Raw genomic sequence first — 25,622 nt, 5'->3', positions numbered from 1 at the left:
GGGTTAATAATTTGCCACATATGATATTATCTTCCGTTACCGCGATAGTTAAATTGACCCTATTATATCGCGTATAATGCAACATACATCCCGACTTCCCGACGTTTCTATCGTTTCGTTTGCAAGCCTCCCGTTGACCACGAGCGCTGTAAAGGGCTCGAAACTAATCATGTCTTTCTACAAGGGTCACTCAATATATTTTTGCCATTGTCTTTCGTAGTGTACAGCGACCTTAGTCCAATAGTGGAGCTAAGTTCAGGCGAGTTCCGGAGTGACACCCGAAGCGGAGTGGAGGGGAAATCCCTAGCGGAGCTGAAAGCGAACGTTGACATGTGTTGTTCACTTCAGCCGACCGTCAACACTGTGATAAAGTGCGCGACGCTTGCGCAGCAGTTCAGTGATCTCGCCCACGATGTTTCCAAGAGCTGCGATCAGTTGGTGCATGAACAGCATTTGCAGCATCAGGTAAGATACTTGTATATACGAGTATGATTAGTAGCTTCCACATCTGATTGGGAAAAAAAATAAAACATTAAACTCAATGAGTTAGGCCGGTCCGTGTCTTAAAACCATAGATAATTCAAAGTACTCTTTGATTTTATGTAGTTATTCTAAAGTCGTCTATGGCGCAGTTTATTCATTCATTTTATTTTAGCAACGTGGACGTGGCACGTGGCACGTGCTAGTGTGTGTTAATCTACTATTTCAAAGGAAAGGAAGCGAATTCAAAACCACTTGCTACCAAGTCTATAACGCGTTGTGTATGTCAAGTTGTTGTTGTTATCACGGGTTTTTAGTATTTCGTCTCTAAATGATAAAAATAAACACTTATGAAATGACTTAGGTGTCCTTGCGTTATCACGTGTTTTTAATTTTATTTCCTCTCCTGCACATTTAAATTTTAGTTATAATAGCCATTTTAACAATATTCTACTTCTGTTCGTAATTTCAAACACATTTAAATAACGACCTTGATTGCTCAACACAAGGATCAAAATTGTATAAAATATTGTTACTGACAGTAATACATTTAACTGATCAAAGGTACACTTTATATGATTGCAATAAGGTTTACGAATAATCAGTTATCTGCGTCGACGATGGTATAACGTCCTCCTGGCCACGACATTGCGCGACTGGCTTCGGCTAAGGCGAAAACCATAGGGTGGGAACGAAAGGTCCGATCGCTGTGTCTCGCTCCAACCTATGATTGTCGCCTTAGCCGAAGCCAGTCGCGCAATCTCGTGGCCAGGACGTAAGGGGCAGCAGATTTCTGCGGCCACCATACGTAGACAATGCATCGTGTACTTCCCTGTGAACTACCGCTGAGCCGTGATCAATGTGTTCTATGAGAGACTGAAGCACAGAGAATATTTACAGAGTGTGTACATACATAGTTGTACCTTATACGAATATGGCCTTTGGTATTTATTTTTATATCGGACATGTCTCAATACTAATAGTACAGGTGTTGATTGATGACTCATATCATATCATTGGTACCTGTAGGTATTAGTATTTGTATACGTTGATCGAGATTGGTTTCGTTTTGTGACACCTTTATATATCTTTATCAGACTAGAATTAATTATTTGAGTTGGTGCCTGGATGTGAACTTGTGAAGTCTGTTTTTTGCACTTCATAATTTTTTATGGATCTAATATAGGTATACAATTATTGCTTTTCATACAGGGTTGGTCGGCGGTTGTGGCGAATTTAGAAGACATATTCAACGAATTCTGCGAGAGATCTAGAAATTTCAAAGAATCATTCAGAAAACATCGCTTAAAAAAAGACGAGTACCACGAACAATTGACTGCGTAAGTTTAGCATTACTATTATCTAATAGATCTACAATGGACGGACTGAACTGATTATCATACAAAGATATCACACGTGCGAATATTATTGTAGTCAATGATATTTTTATCTACTTAATCGGTTAACTCTGGTTTTTAATCCTATAACAACACAGTTTGCAAATCCTTTATCCTTTTCGTCTACGTAGTGTGTTTGTAACCATTTAAGAAAGACGTGAATCACCTTAGTAAATTGCACCATTAACACATCGTTTCCTACGTCCATTCTCATATACTCTTCCCCTACCCAAACGTATAACTAAAAAACAACTCTATGGGATTCTAGTTAAAGTTCAAATTACAAAACAAAGTAAAAAGGAGATATGAATTTGCGAAGTTTCGCGCCTATATGTCGTTAGCGTTACCATGGCTGAGTACTTATAGGATGGCCTTAATTTAATAGCTGAATAGTTTTCGACATTGACCTTATACAAGTGTGATATAATCAGCGGCCATTATTACGAAAGTGATAAGCTTTAAAAAGCGTTATCTAATTCGGAAATGGATCTTATCACTGTTGGTTTCCTAAAACTTTTTTGGTGTTATTCTATTGATTGAATATGTAATTAGTCTAGTACAGACTTAGCTGTAATCACGTGTCGCCTGACCTTGTGGATTTCCCTTTGATAAGTTTCGAAGTTTTTTATCTATGGTGCATTTTCTTCGTACAAATGTAATAAGTTGACCTATTTCTGTTGAGAACCCGCCACGGCCACACGGACGTGTAAACCACTCATTAATATTTAATTCGACGCTGCTTTGTGTTTGGCAAATAGAACAAAAAAACGATGAGTAACACTCATAATGTAGACTTGCAGAAAAACTGATGCATATTTAATGATCGCCCATAGCTGGACATGAACTATATGTTTACTGTAAATATATTCTTTATTAGTTTCTTTACCATAGCATTTTCTAGCTAACTTCTGTAATGAGCGGAGATAACATTTGTGACGTTTTCAACCAAAAGGTACCACATTGTCGCTTGATGATAAGGTTGATTGAAATAACACCTTACTGACAAGCGACAATACATACCCTTTTGGTTGAAAATGGCACATTTATTTAACGTAGCAATCAAGGACAATTGTCCTTGGTAGCAATCATTCTGATAACGGAATCGACCGATTTCAGCCATAATTAAATTGCCTATAATTAAAATGAAGTACTAATTTAGTACAATTTAATTTAGCCATATCCTTAGAAACTGTTTTATACCGATTCCATACTAACTTTCAAACGTAAAACGCTTCAATGAAAAGTTACAACATTTACCTACGACGTCTAGATTGTCTAGTACTAAAATTGTGTCGGTATATGACGCTAACTTTCATTTGAGTAATGGAGCCTAAGTAAAACGTTCATTTTAAATCCACTCGGTCTGCTTTAGAAAATTATGTTTATCAACTCTAGTGTTTAGTTTCTACACAATCGAGGCTAATACGATATGTCTGTCATGAAATAGACTTAGTGATGTCTAATAGTAGCAGCGTCACGCAAGCTTATAGTAGCGGTAAAAAGTCTTACATAGTCTGTTTTTTTTTAAATTATAAACATTTTTTTATATAGAGGGATTTTGGGGCGATAGCACAAAGCCGGGGGGTCTCCTAAGGTAAAAATATAGCCTAGTTTTTATTCAAGGATTTTTTCCTTGTGTTTTTGTAGTAAAATAATAAAAATGTAAAATCTTATAAGAACGAGCTAATTTTTTAAATTAAGCATAGCTTGGTGCCGGTAAAAGTTCGGTGCTAAGACATTTTAAATTTAGACATTTATAATAATTGTGTTCAATTCAATGTTTAATGACACTCTACAATGAAATATTTGAAACTAACAACTAGGAAAATGATGACTTTTGGCCGCTGCTGTACTTCGCTCTATAAACCGATGGCCGAGTCATTACCGTAAATCGCATAAATCTCGTGTGGAGTCTGTATGCCAACGTCTATAGATGAGACGTTCTCAAGCAAAAGGTACCACATTTGTACGCTTGCCATAAGGACGCTCTGACAGGTTATTCGTATAAAGATACGAGCAAATTCATCCTTATGGTAAGCGACAATGTCGTACCTTTTGCTTGAGAACGTCACAAATAAATATCTATTTAATTTCGATCCGAGGCACTATGTATTATTTATAAGGCCTTTTAAAGAAACTGACGTCAACGCTATCGCCTACGTGACCGACGTCGTCTCTTTGTTTGTTAATTCTGAAGTGTGCCTCGGACAGATCTATTAAACTTTTTTATTCACGCATTTGAACTTTAAATCAGTATGAAAATTGCACCGTTTGTGCGTATCACAATTACTTCCATGTAGCTGTTGGTAGAGGTTCACGTTGCGTGTTTAATTCCGTTCGACACCTCATTAAATCTCGATTGATGCGTAGCCATAGTAGTCGCCATCAGATATATCAAAGCGGCCTAGGTAGCTATTTTAATAAGAAAGACCCATTTAGATGGTTAAGAAATTGCATGCATTTTTCGTTACATTGCGGTATTTGATCGAGCGACTGAATTCATTGTACTCTGTAGTTAGCATGTATCGAATATTTCTTGCAAGATCTTAAACCGTTTAAATGACTTGTTGTGATCAATTTTTTTCTAATGACGAGATTTTGTTGATTGAATAACAAACAATGAAAGTAGAAAAATAAGTTTGGCCTTGTAAATCCCGCGTATTATCATATCTAAGATCAGTATGAAATTTACGAACACATCAAAAACAAATGGCACCAAATAGTCTCCCGCGTTAAAATTATGCAATTGTTTCGTAAGTCACAAATTGGCTCAATCATTTTACTTTCAGTCTCAACGAAGTGTTAGAATCTTTAGGCAAGATTCCAATTCTGCCGGCTCTCCAACTGAACGCGGAGGCGCACCGGTTCTCGGCCTTCGACGTGTTTGAGGAGACAGACTTCGAAGGTCAATATTATAGGATAAGTCAGCCCTTAGATGGGTCGGAGAAGACGAATCAAGACTTTGGAGTAGAGGCGTTCAAATTATCGGAAGAGGAAGATGGTAAGCATTTTTACGCACGAGTAACAATTTTATTTCGCCATACCCGAGGAACTTTTATAGGTTTATGGACTATGTATAAAATTCTCTTTATGACGTACTTACAGATGGGGCGTATCGTATATGTGCCAATTACTTGAAACTTTAAGTAACAGATAGCCAATAATATGTACTTATTAAAAAGTAGGTATGTTAATGTATGTTCTTGAGTCATTTTCTATTTTCACAAATAATCTTTTAATAAGAACAAGGCCCTGCCCCATTACTGACGGCACCATAGGTTAGGATTTTCATGACGTGTTTATATTTCGGATTGTTTTTGCAGTTTACTGTTATAGTCATATTATAGAAGCCCTAGTGTAATAAGTCGAATGAATAAAGAGAAACAACAATAATTGTGTACTTTGCATAGAGGTTTATGTGACTCGGGTCAACACTCTTTTACGAGTATTTACATGAGATGATTCAACACAAAAACCTATTTGTGAGATCACCGCACCGATCTCACGAGAGATTGGGGAGACGAGACGGGTGACGTCAGTGTATGCCAGGGTTTCTTAAACTTTTTGCAGGCACAGACCATTCTAACAATTCCACAGACCCCGGTCATAAAATATTTTAAGCAAATAATAAAAACCCTTATTTATATTTTAATTAAAGTAAAGTTTCATTACACTTAGGTCTCGTAAAGTTTACTACAAGATTTCCTAATAAGTATGTTTACAGTAGGTAACTGACCTACTGCGGACCCCTGATAAACATGCTACGGATCCCTAAGGGGTCCGTGGACCCCACTTCAGAAACCCTAGTATATGCAAATAAATAAATATCCTTATGATCACATCAATTTGATCGATTTAAACTTCACACCGCTTGGTAGCATGTTATATCCGATTTCTTTTTCGCGCTCGTTCCAATAAATAAATATTAAAATCACATTTATTTATTTTATTTCATCAATTTAAATATTTTGGCACCAAACGAAATAAACGAAATAAAAATATATAATTAAAATATTTTCATAAGAAAGTAATTTAATTTGTTCTTAGAGTTTGACACCAGTAGCAAATTGTATTTGAAACACATTAAATGTTTGATCAAGACCAATTATAGGTATTTGTCGTTTTCCTGTCCTCAAAAACAAAATTGTGATATATATGTATTTGACTTAAAGTGATACAAGGCATGTGTTAGCAAAAACTACCTATCCCAGCGATCGAAATCCGTCAAATTGCTTTTCCTTGAGAGGCGAGAAATTAATTTAATTTTGTACCTGTAGTACTTATACCTGCACGTAATCGGCGACAAAATTATACTCACAATAAAATTGAGATAAGAAATTACAGTTTATTTATGTTTCCCGCTGCGACTCGTCTTGGCAGTCGAGAAACTTGGACTTGTGAACACTAATTATAGTTTAGTGTCGTTAAACACAAGAATTACACGTATTACAAATTACAATAAATGTTCACTTTAATTTTATTACACGTTAACGTGTAGCTTTCCCGTGAGGATCATGCTCACCGCACACGCTCTCGAGTGCGATTGCGATAATTGCCCGAGTACTTTATAAACAAACCTATTTCCATAATGTTAACTCCATCACGAGTGACGCGAGTTTACAAGTTATAATTTGATGTTGTATAAATGCCGAAGTTCTTTTAGTAATTATGTCGACAATATTATATGCCAGGTAGATTTTAGCGTCAAAATTTAGTTAAGTTAAGACTGAGACGAAACTTTACTCATATTGTTTGAGTTTACGACTGGTCTATCAGTGCGTACTAAGAATCATCAAGACCATAGTTAAAGGATAGGGTGGCCTAGAGGTTAGGGCGTTAGACGCGAAAACTGAAGAAGCCGGTTCGAATCCGATCGGTCACTGTAGAGAGTTTCGTCGCTTTTTCCTTAATACGTAACTCCTTCAGTTTATAAGACCACAGACAGACACATGCATTTATCGATGATCAAATCCGGAATCAATTTCATTTACTTTGAAAGCAGATTCCAAGCACTATCAATTTCCAGTGTTCGGCCATAAAGACGCATCAACAAGCAAAGGCGCCGAGCATGCGCCAGCGCCCGCCGAGCCCATCGAGGAGTCCGACGAAGGGGTCACGTTCAAAGCCCACTCTTATGAAAACAAGGAGGAACCTACCTTACTACACTGGATATTGGCTCAGGGCAACAAGGCTTCGTTACATGACATTTTAGATTACTGCCAAAAAGGATTGGCACTGGTAAGATATTTGTCATTTAATTTAGTTCCGCCGAGCCGATCGAGGCGTCCGACGAAGGAGTCACGTTCAAAACGCACGCTTATGAAATCAAGGAGGAACCTACGTTACTACACTGGATATTGGCTCAGGGCAACAAGGCTTCGTTACATGACATTTTAGATTACTGCCAAAAAGGATTGGCACTGGTAAGATATTTGTCATTTAATTTAGTTCTGCCGAGCCGATCGAGGTGTCCGACGAAGGAGTCACGTTCAAAACGCACGCTTATGAAATCAAGGAGGAACCTACGTTACTACACTGGATATTGGCTCAGGGCAACAAGGCTTCGTTACATACGAGTACAAGACATTTTAAACTACGGCCAAAAAGGATTGACATTGGTAAGATATTTGACAGCTGGCCATTTAATTTAAATTATACACAGCATTTTTTTTATTTGGATTTTTTAATGTTATCTCTACACATAATCACGAACTCATTCGATCCTAATGGGAGTAAAAAAGTGTTTTCTACAACCTTAAATAATTAAAAAGGCCCAGATAATTTAAATGGCACGTTCTTTAGTTACATAACATAGCGGCCATCAGGGGCTTCTACAGAATCAGAATTATTTTATTTGCCAGAATACTTTGCTTATCTCTATCTATGTTTTTTTTATACCACGTCGGTGGCAATCAAGCATACGGCCCGCCTGATGGTAAGCAGTTACCATGAGCAGTGCTATGAGTAAATTAAGCAGTACCTACAGGTCACTCTAAGAACCACATTTATCAGCAAAGCTATTAAGGACTTATCAAAGTGGGTTTATAGGTTACTATTCTTATTTAATCCAACCTACAGACTGACTTCGGACATTGAATGGAGTGATTGTTAAAATGGTCTGATAGTGACCAATAATTAAACTATGTGAAGATAATATGTACGATGGATTCGTAAACAAACTGCGTAGTATTTGGTAAAATAATACCTAAATCTCGAATTGTTGAGCTACCTAATTAATTCATAGCCTAATAATTTTGTATTTGGGCTTATACTTAACTGTGTGAGATTGTATTATTTGCCCTCCCTTCCCCCAAGGAATTGTATTCCTAATATGAATAATATATTCTACCTGCCAAATTTCATCAAATTAGTTTCAGCAGTTCAGCTGTGAAAAGGTCAGACATAATTACTTTCCTATTTTTAAGTGTTGAATAATAGAAAAGGTTCGTTTATATGAATATTAACTATCGATCTTACTGACATTGTTCGTTTCGAAACTCATCAATCAAATTGCTGTTTCCAGTTTCGTTTCATATTGTTTTTAAAAAAAATTGCCATTTTTCTAGATTGACGCAGAGCCTCTCAAAGAATTGGAAGAGGAGCTATGCAACGTGCTAGAATACGCCAATGTGCACGGCCTAAAGCAGATCAAAGGCATCGAGGACCGTCTGTACCGTCTAGATCAGCTGCTCAGCGAAGTGAAGAAACTCGAGCGCGACCAGCACGACCAGGCAGCTTCGCTAATACAGGTGACTTGCTAAAATAGCTCTCATTGATATAGTGATAGTCGAGGTTTCAACTGCAAGGCATAGAGGACCCTTTGTATCGCTTAGACTAGCTGCTCAGCGAAGCGAATTCAAATGCAGAGACCAGAGACAATAGTTTTACGTCGATAGTGGACCTGCCGCTCCGTTGGAGGGTTGAGGAATGGGAGCCATCGAAACACATAAAAAAAATTGTCATCCCCTCCCGTTTGATACTTTGTCAGATGAGTTTTTAGATGTAATTTGGTACAAAAAAACTTGTCAGCCGGTTGTATCGCGGTGGAAAGACCGTCAGCTGGTCGCATAAACATGTTAAAAAAAATACGTACCGTACCTCGTTATGATAGTGGTATCAAAATCATGAAATGTAGCGTTTCATCAGGCGTTTTAATAAACGCCTGCGTTTCCACGCATATTTTACGGACACAAAATGGGAAGGTGCGTATTTTATACATGTTCATGCTACAGGCTGACTGTCTTTCCACCGCGATAAAATTGGCTGACTGACAATCGGGAGGCGATGACTGAAAAAAAAATGTATACATGTTCACGTGACCAGCTCACGGACTTTCCATCGCGATAAAACCGGCTGACTATTTTTTTAATTCATAATACGAGTAGCATCATGTGACGAAGTATCAACCGGGAGACGATGACTGACGAAATTTTCGCGTGGCCCGCCTAGTCTAAAACGTTTCTGGGATTAAAAGTTAGAAATAGAATCCAACCAAAATTCAGGACAATTTATAAAGATTTCATTTTTGAACTTTCTCCCTTACGCTAATCGGTCTACTATAGGGAGTTCTATACAAATACAGTACCGGAACAGGGAATTCCCGGTTCTCGCCATACAAACTCAGTACCGGGAGCATTCCCTAATCCTCTAGCTAGATTTAAATTTTTTCGGGCAACCAAAATAAGTTGTAGGTATTAAAAGGCCCCAATTTGTAACTATGATGTGCATTACCTGCACTATCGTTTGTCTGTGTGAAATCTAAATAACTATGTTTTTATTTCAGTACCGAGAGCGATTGAACGCCGCATGCGACCCGTCAGTATTGCCAACACTGGTGCAGTCACATTGGTGCCAACTCGAAAAACTGCTCAAGGGACACCAGACTTTAGTTGATATTAGACGACGAATATCCAAGTCAAAAGATGAACTGTCGCATATATTGAAGGCGAGATTAAAGTAAGTAGATATTATGATTTTTACTATGGTCACCTGAGTGATAAACCAGCTAATACTGATTCTACAGATTATTATGGAGGAATAGTTTTATGAGAAACTCACATGTAATTCAGTTGAACGATAGTTAAAGGGTAGGTTTTGCACAATCAACGTCAAATATGGCAGCGAAAGCTGTCGTTCCATACATGTCAAAATTGTGGTTGGTGCAACTGGCCTGGAACACTTATGGAGTGCCACCTTAGCTAGAGAGAGCGCTATAGTTTAAAAACCATAACACAGAACAAATTAGGCAAGTAGTGACCAAAAATAAAAACTGTTTTTGGACCATTCTATTGTAGTCTTTTGTCAGTGAAATACATATCATTCGCTTTGTTTTTGAACATACGCGAACACCCTATAGTAGCCGCAATACCAACTGGCGACTGAGGTCATAATTCCATCTCTTCCATTCTTGGTGCTATCTGCTTTACCCTTGTTAAGACCAACAAGGGTAAAGCAGATAGCATTATGATCTCAGTCGCCAGTTAGTATTGCGGTAACTATAGCTAGTCGAGCAGCTACAATCGCTTAACTGCCTAAAGAAACTCGCTTGTTAAATGCTACTTTTCTTCCAGGGCAGTCCTAATGATCGAGAACTCGATGTCGGTGCAGGACGCGCACGCCATGCTCAGCTTCCAGTGCTTCAACCGTCTGGCGCGGTACTTCGACATCGTGGCGCAACTGCACCGCGCGCCTGTTGTCTACGTCCGCGCCGTGCACGAGGTCGCGAGGCGGAGGATGTTCTCGCAGGCGCATTTGAAGGTACTTTACTGTTAGAACAAGACTAACGCCGGAAATACCAAACCCTCACAAATTTAACGAAGTAATTTTCCATCAAAGAGCAAAGCAAATATGTAATCATGTCAGTGCAACGTGACTATTCATTTCAGTGGGCAACAGACTTAGCGGCGAAACTAATAAAAATCCATGAAGAAGAGATCATACGGCGGCAAGACTTCAACTGCCTGTTCGAAGGGCACTTCCTCAAAAGCTTATTCCCGGGCATGACGGAGCTACCGCCGGCCTTCGCCACGCAGTCGCCGCCGGCGTTCGACGCGCGGCTACCGCAGGTCACGGATGAGGATGTGGAGCTTATAGCGACGGCGTTCCCGCAGTTGGCTAAAGATGTGCCGAATTACGATATGGAGACGACTGTTAAGTTCTTTCAGCAGAGGTACGTAGACGCCTGCTGTTTAAGAAATTTTTTGGGTTTGTTAACGTAGGTATCGTAAATAAATATCATATCGTAACTAAATATTTAGATCAGAACGGTTTCACTCACTTGTATTTTTAGTCGCTTTTGGCGACATGTTTCGGATTCTTGTGCCTGAGGAAGGATTCCCAAAGAATCCGAAACATGTCGCCAAAAGCGACTAAATATACAAGTGAGTGAAACCGTTCTGATCTAAATATTTTGAAATATGTCTCACGATAGTTTAAGTTCGAATATCGTAACTAAATATAGCTGATCTATATCAATATGTATTTCGGTTATAAATGTTATTCGGTCCTGTGTTATTCGGATTTTGCTTGCTTTGAAAGCAATTAAATTGTCATTCATGATTCTCATTTCAGACAGTATGACATAAAACAAAGCAAATTTTCTGTATATTTATGGATGTAGTGTATTCAACAAAGTAAAAAAAATGAGATAAGTCTAATTAATCTAATTATTATGTTCACTACTCTACTATGTGTGATGTGTTGTATGTGTGTTATACTTTTTTCTTTTTGTTATATTCGTCATATAAGTTAAATAAATAATTATTATAAACCCAAATTTAAAACTATCAACTAACCTAAGACCCGTTCCGTGGCATGCCTGGTCCAAAAGTCCCCATCACACTCGCAGCGTTGCCGCGCTGTATGGCAATGGAGACTTGTTGGACAAGCCAAGACCCAGATCGGGGATCGCTCCCCCTCTCTCTCAGCCGCCGACCCAGTTCTCTGAACAATTCGGACGCCTCGCTGCACCATGGTCCGGCTGTTTCGACAGCAACGGGCACAAAATCGTACGCCCCCTGTAACCCGGAGTATTTGGCATGCTTATTTATGGCGGCAATTTCTGCCGCTGAACCTGCCGCTTTTACCGTGTGTCTTAGATGGGACGCAGCAAATGTGCTAACACATGTTGCATCCCATAAAAGACACCGCCCCCTCCGCCAGGGAACTAAGGTGAGCCCGTCGGGTCTTTTACCGTCTGACCGTGACAAGCCTGGTGGTTCCAATATGCACGGGATATTGGCCGACACCATTGCCCGCCGCACAATTTCATTTAAAGAGTGGTGTCTCGGGAAACGACCGGCGCACCTCTGGCAACTCAGCCCGTGGTGACCATTCTCCTCAACCATCATACCACAAATGCATCGGTGCGCGTTGCACACTTTGCATCCCAACCTTAGGGCCACTGCAATTCTCAGAGAGTCGTTGTCCAACAGTGTGCCCAGGTGCGGAGACGGCAAAGCATGCAACCACGCTCCCGACTCAGGCATGGTACCCGCCTTGAGGCGCGCCAAGTCGGTCCCCGAAGCCCCACTCTCCAAACTTGCACGCGCAAGCTCGCAAAGGATGTCATCCCATGCTCTCTGCACCACCACGCTATCAGGACGTTCACCGGTAGGGCATAATGTGGCCCATTTCGCCAAAGCCTCGGAAACGAATGGCACGCACACATCGCTACCCTGGACTCCCAGAATGCGAGCAACGAGACCCGCCGAACCATGCGCCGACGCTAAAAAGGCCACCAAACCGATGTCCTGTACTCGCCGAACACCAAGACCGCCGTATCGAACCGGTAAGGAAGCCTGACGCCACTGAGTTTCGTTCAGACTCACATTCAGCAGCGATTCCAACGCAACCCTGAGCGTGTCGTCCAGAGAAAGCATATCCTGTTCAAAAAGCCAAGTGGGGGACGTGCGTAAAGTGTACACCATGCGGGGCAACGCGAAACAGTTCCGCAACAAAATGAGGGAGACATGGGCAGCCAGATGGGCCAAATGCTCGCGTACCCCCGAGAGTGCCTGCCTTTTAAGTTGTAGTACCGAGCTGACACCCTCGGAGAATATGGGAGCACCTAGCAAATGGAAGGAGGATTTATCAATTATTATGTATTTATACTTTTTTTTTTAACTTTCAGGATAAGTTCTTCAGATCACCAGGAAAGAGATATTGATGTCCAAGTAGATTTTGAGAAGTAAGTAATGCCTATAGAAATAAATTCTCCAATCAGTTAAGTATTGCATTTTATGTGCGTCATTAAACTAAACTTCTATCCGCTTCTACACAGGGACTTTGAATCAGAGACAGACGTAGGCGACTTTGAGCGTCTCAGCCGACAGAGTACATCACAGAAACAGAGAGTGGACACATCGACCATATGCGTTCCGGACACCATGGCCGTGTCCACGGTCACTGAGGTGCGCCTTCCCGTTATACTCGAGGCGGACGAGCGAAACGAGTTCGAGAACTCGGAGTTTTACATCGAGGAGTCGCTACCGTCCAGCTTGGAATGGGGTCGGGACGAACGACAGGTCAATCTAAGCCCGTAAACATCGTTCTGGTGGGAGCTCTCTGGTTTTTTACGCATTCTTTATATAAGGACGTGGCAAGCTTTACATGAATGAAGAATCAATATTGATACTGAAATAAGACAAGTGCCAACCAACTTCCCTTAAAATTAGGACTTAGTTATTACGATATAAATTCTTAATATAAAGTGAATATAAAGTTGGTTGTCGCTTTGACTGTTTTAGTATGAGTATTGACACTTCATGCATCTAAAGTTAAGGCTAGAGATGAGTGAAATATAAAGATTTTCTTTATACAAAGTTGCGTTCCTTTTCAGTCTCATAAATTGTGTATGGGTCTGGGATTTTGAGTGCCACTTATATAAATAACGCCACCTAGTAGATCGCCTAGATATTCACTAGATAGCATTAAAATAGGAGCGGAGTCCCATCTCACAAAAGTACCACATAGAGTTCGCTCGAGTGTTTTTTATTTTTGTTTTGAAGAACGCAACTTTCTATGGAGTCTTGCAGTCTTTATATTCACATCTGCTTTGCCGAATTAGACTTTTTGCGAGCAAGATTGGCAAGTCATGCCCGATTAATTATCGATAAACTAAAAGGTCAAAGTTCTCAGCAAGTTCAAGGTTATGATGTAGAGAGGTCTTACTAGAGACAATATAGTTGTTTTTGTTGCTCCTGTCTCACCGGCCCCGTACCAGCTATGCCGTAGCGCTCTTTTATGATTTTGCTTGTACCTCATCACGTTGGGGAGACTAGGGACAATTGATTCTGGGAGAGACTTGGTCCTCTAAAAATATAAAGCAAGTAATCGCCAATAAAAGTAAAATAGCAATTATAAACGTTACTCTGTTCTATACTTCGTTTTTTAGCATTAGAAAGAACTTCGTAGAAGTAAGCTTGAGGTTCCAAACCAGGCACTTATTGCGGTAAATTTTTTGATGTAAATTAAAAGAGTATAGACCATGCCACATTAGATAATTCCAACATTATTAACAATTAAAGAGCCTGATAAAAATTAAATGCTTACTTCTGTGGACTTCTTTCTAATGCTAAAAAACGAAGTGTAGTAGCGTTAGATTTGCTAATTTTGTTCTAATGGTAAATTTATATGTACATAGCATAGTGTCAAGCTGCCCATAGGATCAATTATCCCCATGTCACTTCTATTATAATCATACCTACTATCATCTAAAAATGCTACAACATGGATCATGCTATTTTGTTCCTCAACAGGCTATTTATAGTTATAGAATACAATAATGTTGTCCCTTTTTATTGTAGGATAATATGGATACTCACAAAATAAATATGGAAAGGCTCCAAGACTTCCTCTTGAAATTATATGGCATATGTAGAGTTAATATTGTCTTAATTCGAGAAGAACTAGCTAGATTTAAACAAGAAATTGACGAACAGAAGAAGTTTATAAAAGGAAAATATATAGAAATTTTAGAAGCGTGGCAGAAAGAGAGTGAAGATAATGCTTTAAAATTCCGTGAACAAACGCAACGCCTGACTGTGGACCATGAGTTAGAACTTAGCGATATGAAGGCAGCCCTCAATGGTAAAGATGACGTCATAGAAACTTTAAAGAAAGAAAAGGAAGAATTAAAAACACTTCACCAAAGTGACATTGAAAGGTTAGAAACAGAGCACAACAGTACAAAAGAATTATTAGAAAAAACTAGAGAGGAGATTAAGTTGTTTGAGAAGAAGCTAGAAGAGGCTGATGTTCAGAAACAGAAAGAGTTGAAAGAGGCGCAGGAGAAAATGCACTTGGAATATAAAGCGGAGATCGAGTCGCTGCGCTCAAGGTAAAGACCACTCAATATTTATAATTTAATTTATGGTAGGATCCAAACTTTAGTTGATAATACTCCTCTGTGAAAGTCATTAAGATATGTATGCGACCAATTTATCAAATTTTTTTCAATCTTATCGAAATGGTATCTAATAATCTTGCCTCGATTTTCACTCCTGCGACCGTTTCAACTGTTGTCGTTGCATTCGTGTGGCACGCTAGGCAGATCGCCAATATCAGAGTAGACGTGTACTGAGTAACTGAGTGTTTACTCTGAGGGGGGCATTGACTACCAGATCATTTGCCTCGAGATGAACTACATCATTTAAAATGTTTCAATTAAATTGTTTACGGATCAGCGCCTGTATAAATAGTTTTTTTTTTGTACAGATATCGTCTCGTAGCCCTAACAAATATGGACCGGTCGCCATCAGAGTCCAGCCTCGAAAAGATCGAGCGGTCGGACGTGATAGAGATAACGAGTCACAATGCTATAGTTATGCAGACGAAAGAAAATGCCGAAGTGGAGAAGGAAGAGGCGATAGCCAAGGTGACAGCCGAGTTACAACAGAAGTTTACTGAGGAGATCAATGCGCTCAAGGCGAAGTATGAAGCAGAGAAACAGGTTAGAATAAGGATTTTTATTTAGATAGGGATTTTTATAAAAACAAAAGAGACACACCACATTACCTGAACTGATTTAATTAATATGTGTAAATTAACTAGAAATCCATACTGCATTTTTATTGTTTTTATTGGGCTCATACATCACTTGTTATTAATGACGACTAGATTATAATTAAAATTAGGAAACGGTGGTGGTTAAAGCAGCTAGCAAGAATGGAAGGATGAATAAAATTTACAATTATGTTTTTCTTATTCCAAACAAATGAGATAATTAGACTATTCCATATGAATAAAAAAAAAAATGTAAATAAAAAATACATGTTACTCGTTTGTTGGGACACCGATGACGTGAAACAATTTGTATCTATGGTTTTATACAATGTTATTGGCTAAACGACCGAGTGTACAGTCATAACGACCAACATTAGTAAAGATTCAACTGTTTTCAGATAACGATAAACGACGTGACCCGGCGTCTCCTCTCCGAAAAGGATCGCCAGCTCGACGAACTACGCGAGCGGGAACATCTACTGTCGCGCGAGTGCTCCAAGTACCGGGACACCATCCGACAGCTCACAGACCCCGAGACCAACGACTGCGACCCGCTGCTGCGATCACAAGTATGTTTCCGTCCCTACTCCACATTTTAACGCTTTTCCGGTTGCGATCCGATTTTTCACGATGTTTTACTTTGTCAAAGACCATCTGGTAAATATCAAATGACATTTTGAGTACGGAGACTTTACCAACACGCTACTTGATATGCCCTCGTTTGGCTTTGATTGTATTTTCTTCTTTATCACATAAGTAATTATTATTTTAAGCTCAGTTGGAAATTGTGAAAAGGTTATTTGTATGATTGTACATATATATTTTTAAATCAAATTTCTATAAAGTAAAGTAGGTACCTACTGTATGTAATTGCATGAATTCTATAGTAATTTAAATTGTATTTTTTCTTATTTACTCGTAATGTATGTTAATTATAAATAAGATGTAATGTTTTTAAAAGATATGTCCCACCGAGTTTCTTGCCGATCCCATATTGGGATACCCTCCTCCAATTGAGGGGTGATTTAAATCTTCTCGAGGCAGATGTGTAGGGTTAGAGCCGGGGTAGCTTTATTTGACGTTCATAAGCGCATTGTAATATGCCTACTTGAATCTGTATCTTTATCTTATCTAGATGTACCTAGAGGCTTATGCCATCATTACGTGAGCACGATTTACATGTTTAACCCGCTTAGGGCTATTTGCACCATCCCACTAACCCGGGGTTAACTGGTTAAACCTGGACTTACCATGGTTACCAGTACAATTTGACACTAGGTTAACGGTTTAACCGGTTAACCCTGGGTTAGTGGGATGGTGCAAGTGGCGCTTAGTGAGATAAAATAAATATGACTAAGTTAATTTATATTTTCAGTTGGCGACGCTTGAAAACGAGAAGGCTCTGCTACAGCAGCAAGTTAAAGATCTGAAAAAGGAACTCGAAAAGAAATTCGAAGAAGCAGACAAAGCTAAGGAGGAAGACAGCGAAGGAAGGTAAGTCGACTATTACATTTTGTAGTTTAAGCTTTTGTAATTACAAATCGAACTCTTCGGGTGACAGGCGACGGGAATATGTAACAGTTTAATTTATTTATCATCCCAAAAACTTAAAAATAATTTCGTCAAGACCTTGACGTAACGACACTGACCACATTTAGTTACACGTCGGCAAAAGGAGAATGCACATGATGTGCTTTTTTCTGCTTATTAGGGTTCCGTACCCAAAGGGTAAAAACGGGACCCTATTACTAAGACTCCGCTGTCCGTCTGTCTGTCTGTCACCAGGCTGTATCTCATGAGCCGTGGTAAGTAGACAGTTGAAATTTTCACAGATAATGTATTTCTGTTGCTGCTATAACAACAAATACTAAAAAGTACGGAACCCTCCGGTGTCCGACTCGCACTTGGCCGGTTTTCTAGTGATCAAATGAGATAGTAATATTGGCTACTAGATAAAAATTATTTGATACCAGGAGATCAATAAGGGTTGGGGCGGGGCGTAGGCTTTCTTACATGCTCGCGACCCCATTGCACCTCCCTCAACAGCATAGACGGAAACGCCGCAGGGGATGTTAGTGGGTATTCTCCTCCTCTTCCTCTGGCTAGCAGAGGAAGTTACGGGAGGAGCGAGTCCCACATACCACCCCCCAATGGGCTTCCCCAGCTCGGGGGTGAGATGCGTAAATGCATTTACCCCTGCGTCAAAAAAAAAAGGCTTTCTTACCTGGATTTTCCTGGGCGTTTGACTTATAATAATGATAATGATTGTCAGGTCGTCGTCGCCGGCACGCGAGGGCAAGAAGCGCGGGCGCTGTCACACGCCGTTCGGTCTGTCGGCCGGCACGCTGAGCCTGTCCTCCTGCCTGCCCGGACACACCGTGCTCGTCATGTGGGACCCCGACCACTACAACTACACCGTCATGCAGGTACTACATACATACATACATACATACATACACGTCAAACCAAAACGCGTCTGATGTGAGATTAAACTAGGTATAATATTTAAAGTTTAGGTTGCGTTTGCCATTTCTATACCCAAAGATAGATATAACTCCGTAATAGTAGGATACAGTCTAAGGAAAAAACGTGCCTCGAAAATCAAGAGAATTTGATTCTTGATCAGGTGGCGCCACTACCTTGGCCTACTCTCGCATAGGTGGCGTTGACGGTTTCGCTTGTTATTTAACATTTTTTGATATTTTTATTTTTAGTTTTAATCGTGTGTCGATAGATGGCAGTATTTACTGTGGTTACAAAATGTACTATGACAGTACCGCTCTATCCTATTATATCCTTTTTGCTATACCTAAAATCTGACGATGCACATTAGGTCTTTTATGCGAGATATGGAGCGTAGTATGGGTAACGGAGATTAATTAATTAAATGAGACAAATATAAAACCTAACTGTAAAAATAACTGCCGCAGTAAGCTTTTGTAAGTGACCCTGTCATTTCTTCTGCAAAACAAAAGAAGGTGGTCCTGTACGCCAATTGAGTTTGACTTATTTGATGGTCTGGCATAGGGGTCTTCAAACTACGGCCTGCGAGCCCTTTATTTGGACCCACGGAAAAAATACAATAGAGTAAAAGCCGTCCCAGAAAAGAGGAAGTGGCGGAGCTGAAGACCTGGACGTGGACTCGAGGTCAAAAAGTTTGAAAGCCCTGGGCTAGTACAAGAATTAACACTGTTACAGCATAGGCAAAGTTATTAAAATATGTGATGATTACAGGAAGCGTCAATAATGTACTTCGTGCACAGCGACTGTCTCCCAGCCCTCGACCTCAGCATACAAGTGAAGCACGAGTCAGATCGCCGTCTCTACGCCGTGGCCGTCGTCGAGTCCAAGGAGTATTGCTACGCTAAAAAGGTAATATCATAGATTAAGTACTTAAATTAGCAAATGGAATAGGGGATATTACGTAAAACTCTGCGTAGGGGGCGCCACTATCACATACTGAGGGCCCTACCGCGAAGCACGAAAATCGAAATATCGTTATTCTGCCTCTCTATCACTCGCACATTCGAGCGATAAAGAGGCAGATAACGAAATTTAGATTTTCGAGTTTCGCGGTGGGCCACTGTAAACAAACCGCCTTGATGCATCAATGTCATAGCATAGAGAAATATAAGTAAAGGAAGTGTGGTAACTCCATACATGAGTTTTCTTATCAAAAGTTATTTCATAGTCGACATCTTGCATCAAGTAGTGGAATTTATCAGTACTGCTAGTTGACACTAGATGTCGCGACGAGCGAAAAGTCTAATGCTCAACAATTTTCAGCTAATATTATAACCGGATTAACCGGAACTCTATTTTCAACTCCTCCTGCTTGTAATATTAGTTGTAAATTGTTTTAGCAGTACATTTTTCGTCAATAGCGACACTTGTGATATCTGGTGGCAAGGAGCGGTACTGATAAATCCACTACTTAACGCTAGATGTCGACTACGAAATAACTCGCGTTTTGGTAAGAAAACTGATGTACGGAGTTACCATTCATTCTTTACTTGCATTTATCGATGGTCATCGTGAAAATTTCTCAAAAAACTGTTTAAGGCATAGTATGTACAAGTTACTGTATGCAATATGTGATAGTACTGCTCTCTGGCGGCATTACATTGCAGTAATTCTCCTTAATGACGCAGGCGTATTTCTCCCGCTTAACGATGTCATGAAAAGGGCTCCCGCTTAGTTGTGACAACGCAAATTGTACCCAAATACGCGTGTGGGGAATCAAATGTTATTACACTTCTAAAATATATTACAGCTATTTATTATAAGAAATGAAAATGACGAATCCATAAGGGTTCCGTTTTTTGCCATTTGTAAATTTGTGTGTAAATTAATATGGAAAATATAAAAAGATGGATTTGGTCTGTACGCAATCGTAATATTCATTTTGTTGACCACTGATCTCAGTGATAAAGTTTAAATTATAATGTAATTATTTGTTACAGAGCGGGAACCGGTACCACATGCCGCGCGCGTCGCGCTTCTACCGCGTGCGGGTGCGGCCGCTGCGGCCCGCGCCGCCGCCGCCGCCCTGCTGCGACCACAGGCACAAGCCAGGTACCACACCGCCATACTCCAGGGAGTTTAGGGAAGGAATAGAGGATATCGAGACTATATGCCGCGCGCGTCGCGCTTCTACCGCGTGCGGGTGCGGCCGCTGCGGCCCGCGCCGCCGCCGCCGCCCTGCTGCGACCACAGGCACAAGCCAGGTACCACACCGCCATACTCCAGGGAGTTTAGGGAAGGAATAGAGGATATCGAGACTATATGCCGCGCGCGTCGCGCTTCTACCGCGTGCGGGTGCGGCCGCTGCGGCCCGCGCCGCCGCCGCCGCCCTGCTGCGACCACAGGCACAAGCCAGGTACCACACCGCCATACTCCAGGGAGTTTAGGGAAGGAATAGAGGATATCGAGACTATATGCCGCGCGCGTCGCGCTTCTACCGCGTGCGGGTGCGGCCGCTGCGGCCCGCGCCGCCGCCGCCGCCCTGCTGCGACCACAGGCACAAGCCAGGTACCACACCGCCATACTCCAGGGAGTTTAGGGAAGGAATAGAGGATATCGAGACTATATGCCGCGCGCGTCGCGCTTCTACCGCGTGCGGGTGCGGCCGCTGCGGCCCGCGCCGCCGCCGCCGCCCTGCTGCGACCACAGGCACAAGCCAGGTACCACACCGCCATACTCCAGGGAGTTTAGGGAAGGAATAGAGGATATCGAGACTATATGCCGCGCGCGTCGCGCTTCTACCGCGTGCGGGTGCGGCCGCTGCGGCCCGCGCCGCCGCCGCCGCCCTGCTGCGACCACAGGCACAAGCCAGGTACCACACCGCCATACTCCAGGGAGTTTAGGGAAGGAATAGAGGATATCGAGACTATATGCCGCGCGCGTCGCGCTTCTACCGCGTGCGGGTGCGGCCGCTGCGGCCCGCGCCGCCGCCGCCGCCCTGCTGCGACCACAGGCACAAGCCAGGTACCACACCGCCATACTCCAGGGAGTTTAGGGAAGGAATAGAGGATATCGAGACTATATGCCGCGCGCGTCGCGCTTCTACCGCGTGCGGGTGCGGCCGCTGCGGCCCGCGCCGCCGCCGCCGCCCTGCTGCGACCACAGGCACAAGCCAGGTACCACACCGCCATACTCCAGGGAGTTTAGGGAAGGAATAGAGGATATCGAGACTATATGCCGCGCGCGTCGCGCTTCTACCGCGTGCGGGTGCGGCCGCTGCGGCCCGCGCCGCCGCCGCCGCCCTGCTGCGACCACAGGCACAAGCCAGGTACCACACCGCCATACTCCAGGGAGTTTAGGGAAGGAATAGAGGATATCGAGACTATATGCCGCGCGCGTCGCGCTTCTACCGCGTGCGGGTGCGGCCGCTGCGGCCCGCGCCGCCGCCGCCGCCCTGCTGCGACCACAGGCACAAGCCAGGTACCACACCGCCATACTCCAGGGAGTTTAGGGAAGGAATAGAGGATATCGAGACTATATGCCGCGCGCGTCGCGCTTCTACCGCGTGCGGGTGCGGCCGCTGCGGCCCGCGCCGCCGCCGCCGCCCTGCTGCGACCACAGGCACAAGCCAGGTACCACACCGCCATACTCCAGGGAGTTTAGGGAAGGAATAGAGGATATCGAGACTATATGCCGCGCGCGTCGCGCTTCTACCGCGTGCGGGTGCGGCCGCTGCGGCCCGCGCCGCCGCCGCCGCCCTGCTGCGACCACAGGCACAAGCCAGGTACCACACCGCCATACTCCAGGGAGTTTAGGGAAGGAATAGAGGATATCGAGACTATATGCCGCGCGCGTCGCGCTTCTACCGCGTGCGGGTGCGGCCGCTGCGGCCCGCGCCGCCGCCGCCGCCCTGCTGCGACCACAGGCACAAGCCAGGTACCACACCGCCATACTCCAGGGAGTTTAGGGAAGGAATAGAGGATATCGAGACTATATGCCGCGCGCGTCGCGCTTCTACCGCGTGCGGGTGCGGCCGCTGCGGCCCGCGCCGCCGCCGCCGCCCTGCTGCGACCACAGGCACAAGCCACACCGCCATACTCCACGGAGCACGTGGAAACTACCATAAACACGAGTCAGGTACGCCGCCATACTCGTGGACCTACATGAAAAGTACGATCATGCATTTAGGGAAGGAATAGGATATTGAGACAACTTGCCGCGCGTTACCGCCTCCGCCCTGCTGCCCACAGGCACAAACCACAGGTAGCCAGGTACGACATTATACTCACATGGCCTAATGGACAACACGAACACGGAGCATTTAGGGGAGGGTTAGGATATTGAGACCACATGCTGCCCGCGTCGCGCCGCCGCCCTGCTGCGACGGTAGACCAATAACGACACCGCCATCCTCATGGAAATTACGATCACGCTGAATACCCATACAGGACCCTGTAATATATCTAAATAATTGCTCATATTTTTTATAAATATAATATGTTGTGGTGACTATTCAAAGCAGCTTAGAAAGATAAAATTAAAAAGTTTTAAGTAAGTTGTACATATAGAATTTTCAGCGTCATTTGACTACTTTTACAGATTAATATGTGTTCAGTTTTCCAACGCACATACTCGTAACGTAACGTAGTGACACGGGCCTATCATAGTCATTTGCACAGTTAACTTGGTAGTTCTCAAGTATATATGTGCCATAAGGTCACTATTTACTATGTAGAATTTATATGCTTTTACATACTTGTGCTAGTCCCTGTGTTGTTTTTATAGCTTAAATCCTGCTTAGCAGGGCCCTATTTTATTAATCTACAATATACAAAGACAAAACCGGCAACATTGGTGCAATTTACATACGCTTGACCATGACCAAAGAAGACAGGCTTATGACTTGTGAACAGTGTTGGCACTTTTGATTTGCAAAATTGTAATTTTGTGAAATAGGGCCCAGTTGTTGTCAACTTTTTTTGCCAAAGAAGTGACAAAAATGTTTGTCGCGACTGACCTCTGTCTAACGCGGTTACCACACTGTTGTGGATCCGCACGTCGCTCCTGTGTGTGAGCGAGACAGCGCTATGCACGTAACGCGTAAATACAATAGCGATGTCCCGCTTGCACATTGGAGCGGCGTGTGGATTTGCTTCCAATGTGAAGACCGCCTAACACTGCACACACGCATTGCCTTGCAGATGTAATGCATCGCAGCGCTCTGCCGGTGTTTGGTGAGAATCGCCCGCTCAAGAAATGGTTTACCTACATGCATGCACCAGGTCTTTGCTTTTGTTTCATCCTTCACCTGGCTTTGTTTGTCTTTGATAGTGGTTAGGTTAGGTTATGGAGGAAGGTATAAGGTTAGGTATAAAATCATGGGCTATTATTGCCAAAAATATGTGTAGAATGAATGACCTTGATATACCTTTTCTATACTATGAGCCTGAGGTACTAAACAGGTGTCTAAGAACATACTTTCAATTTTATTATGACATACATATATATTAAACTTCATTCCAAATGTACCCATGTGGATAGTACCTCCTTATTGATATTGTCTGTCATTTTATCTCCAAGGCCCTAGGCAGAATTAATTCAAAGCTAAAGAAGCTGTAAATGTGTCGGGTACTTTACGTAGCCACTCCGAAAATTGCAATGGACAGTCGACGCCTACATTTTTCGCCTTATTACTAAGGAATAATGTGCAAAAGTGTAAACATATATTTGACTTCGGCGTGACGTACCTATTCTGTTTGCTTAATATGGAACGTAACAACATTTCACTTTGAAATATTTGTAGCAACTAAAATTACCCAGCTAGATGATTTGTAATTTTATAGTTATCCCGTTTAGTTTTCTGCTTATTATTATATTTCTATGTCATATAATAATACATAAAAATTGTTAAGAAAGAGAATCTCTACATTGCATATAGGTATATGTTACAGAAATTATATTTAGCCATACTGAAGCTAAAATCAACACTCACCCTAATTTTTTCTGGAATACATAAAATCAGTTCTCGCTAAGAGTTCTGGCCTTCCACAGGTTATGCGTTATTAGGGAATAACAGCCTCTAATGGTGAAAAGATATGTGATCTATTTAATAAACGTTTCCACTCCGTGTTTGGAATACCCAGCGATAGTTCTGTAGACCTAAATAATCTTGCTCCTGTAAATGACACTGTTTTCGACATAGACACCATTTTCATATCTCAAAACATTGTCTCCAAGTATCTTAAGCGCATTAATATTAATAAAATATTCTGGTCCTGATGGTATTCCTCCTATTTTAATTAAAAATTGCTCTTCTAGCTTAGCAATACCTATCAGTTTACTTTTCGAAAAGTCCATAAGGGAGGGGTGCGTACCATATTCTGAATGGAAACGTGCACTAATTACACCGATACCATAAAGCGAGCTTAGCGCCAATATAGAAAACTATCGCCCGATTTCGAAATTGTCTTAATTCGGTAAGATCCTTGAGAAAGAAATAGTCACTGATCAATTTTCTTCTGCATTGCGTCGACATATCATTCAAAATCAACATGGTTTTCTCAGCGGACGTAGTGTTGACTCGAGTCTCTTATTTTATACAGAAACCATATTGGACGCGTTAGATAACAACTAACAGGTGGACGCAGTGTATACTGATTTTGCCAAAGGCATTTGATAAGGTTTGTCATGAACGCTTACTTTTGAAGCTCTGGCATTTCGGTATACACGGCGACCTATTCCGCTGGATAAAATCGTATGTTGAGAATCATTCACAAGCGGTTGCTGTGCAGGGACACAGACCTTATTACAGACCTATAACTTCCGGGGTACCGCAGGGATCACATTTAGGACCTTTGTTATTTGAGTTCTACATCAATAATATCACAGATTGTATACAAAATTCAGACATGCTATTATACGCCGATGACACAAAAATATTCAGAGCTATCAAAAATATCGAAGATTCTACTGTCTTGCAGAATGACCTAAATCATTTTCAGGCTTTGTGTACCCCAAATAACTTATTTTTAAATTCAGATAAATCCTTTATTATCAGTTTTAGTAGGAAGCGAACATCTATTAACTTTAAGTACACACTTTGCGAGACGACTCGTCTTAACCATATCCGTGACCTCGGCGTAATTATGGACTCAGAACTTACCTTCGTACCACACATAGATAACATATTAGCTAAGTCTTTTAAGCAATTGGGATTAATATTACGAGTAGGAAAGCCTTTTAGTAGATTGTCAACTTATGAAGTTTTATTTAACAGTT

The 25,622-nt window shown here is 41.9% G+C and overlaps 1 protein-coding gene across 1 annotated transcript in view; it reads left to right on the top strand.

Annotated features, from left to right (window-relative positions):
* Positions 1-25,622, top strand: part of LOC134741025 (RB1-inducible coiled-coil protein 1) — a 36,103-nt gene that overhangs the window by 4,512 nt on the left and 5,969 nt on the right. The window contains exons 4-21 of the mRNA XM_063673754.1: positions 221-465; positions 1,693-1,820; positions 4,667-4,878; positions 6,904-7,115; positions 8,444-8,626; positions 9,661-9,833; positions 10,448-10,634; positions 10,763-11,046; positions 13,009-13,065; positions 13,159-13,288; positions 14,684-15,216; positions 15,594-15,828; positions 16,280-16,450; positions 17,257-17,375; positions 18,154-18,307; positions 19,116-19,253; positions 20,345-20,456; positions 23,546-23,626. Coding sequence (XP_063529824.1) covers positions 221-465; positions 1,693-1,820; positions 4,667-4,878; positions 6,904-7,115; positions 8,444-8,626; positions 9,661-9,833; positions 10,448-10,634; positions 10,763-11,046; positions 13,009-13,065; positions 13,159-13,288; positions 14,684-15,216; positions 15,594-15,828; positions 16,280-16,450; positions 17,257-17,375; positions 18,154-18,307; positions 19,116-19,253; positions 20,345-20,456; positions 23,546-23,626 — 3,354 coding nt within the window. The remainder of the gene's footprint in view (positions 1-220; positions 466-1,692; positions 1,821-4,666; positions 4,879-6,903; positions 7,116-8,443; positions 8,627-9,660; positions 9,834-10,447; positions 10,635-10,762; positions 11,047-13,008; positions 13,066-13,158; positions 13,289-14,683; positions 15,217-15,593; positions 15,829-16,279; positions 16,451-17,256; positions 17,376-18,153; positions 18,308-19,115; positions 19,254-20,344; positions 20,457-23,545; positions 23,627-25,622) is intronic.

The sequence above is a fragment of the Cydia strobilella genome, chromosome 4, assembly GCF_947568885.1.
Source record: "Cydia strobilella chromosome 4, ilCydStro3.1, whole genome shotgun sequence".
NCBI classification, from domain to species: Eukaryota; Metazoa; Arthropoda; class Insecta; order Lepidoptera; family Tortricidae; genus Cydia; species Cydia strobilella.
Note: the sequence above shows the minus strand (reverse complement) of the source record. Positions and strands in the feature narration are given on the sequence as shown.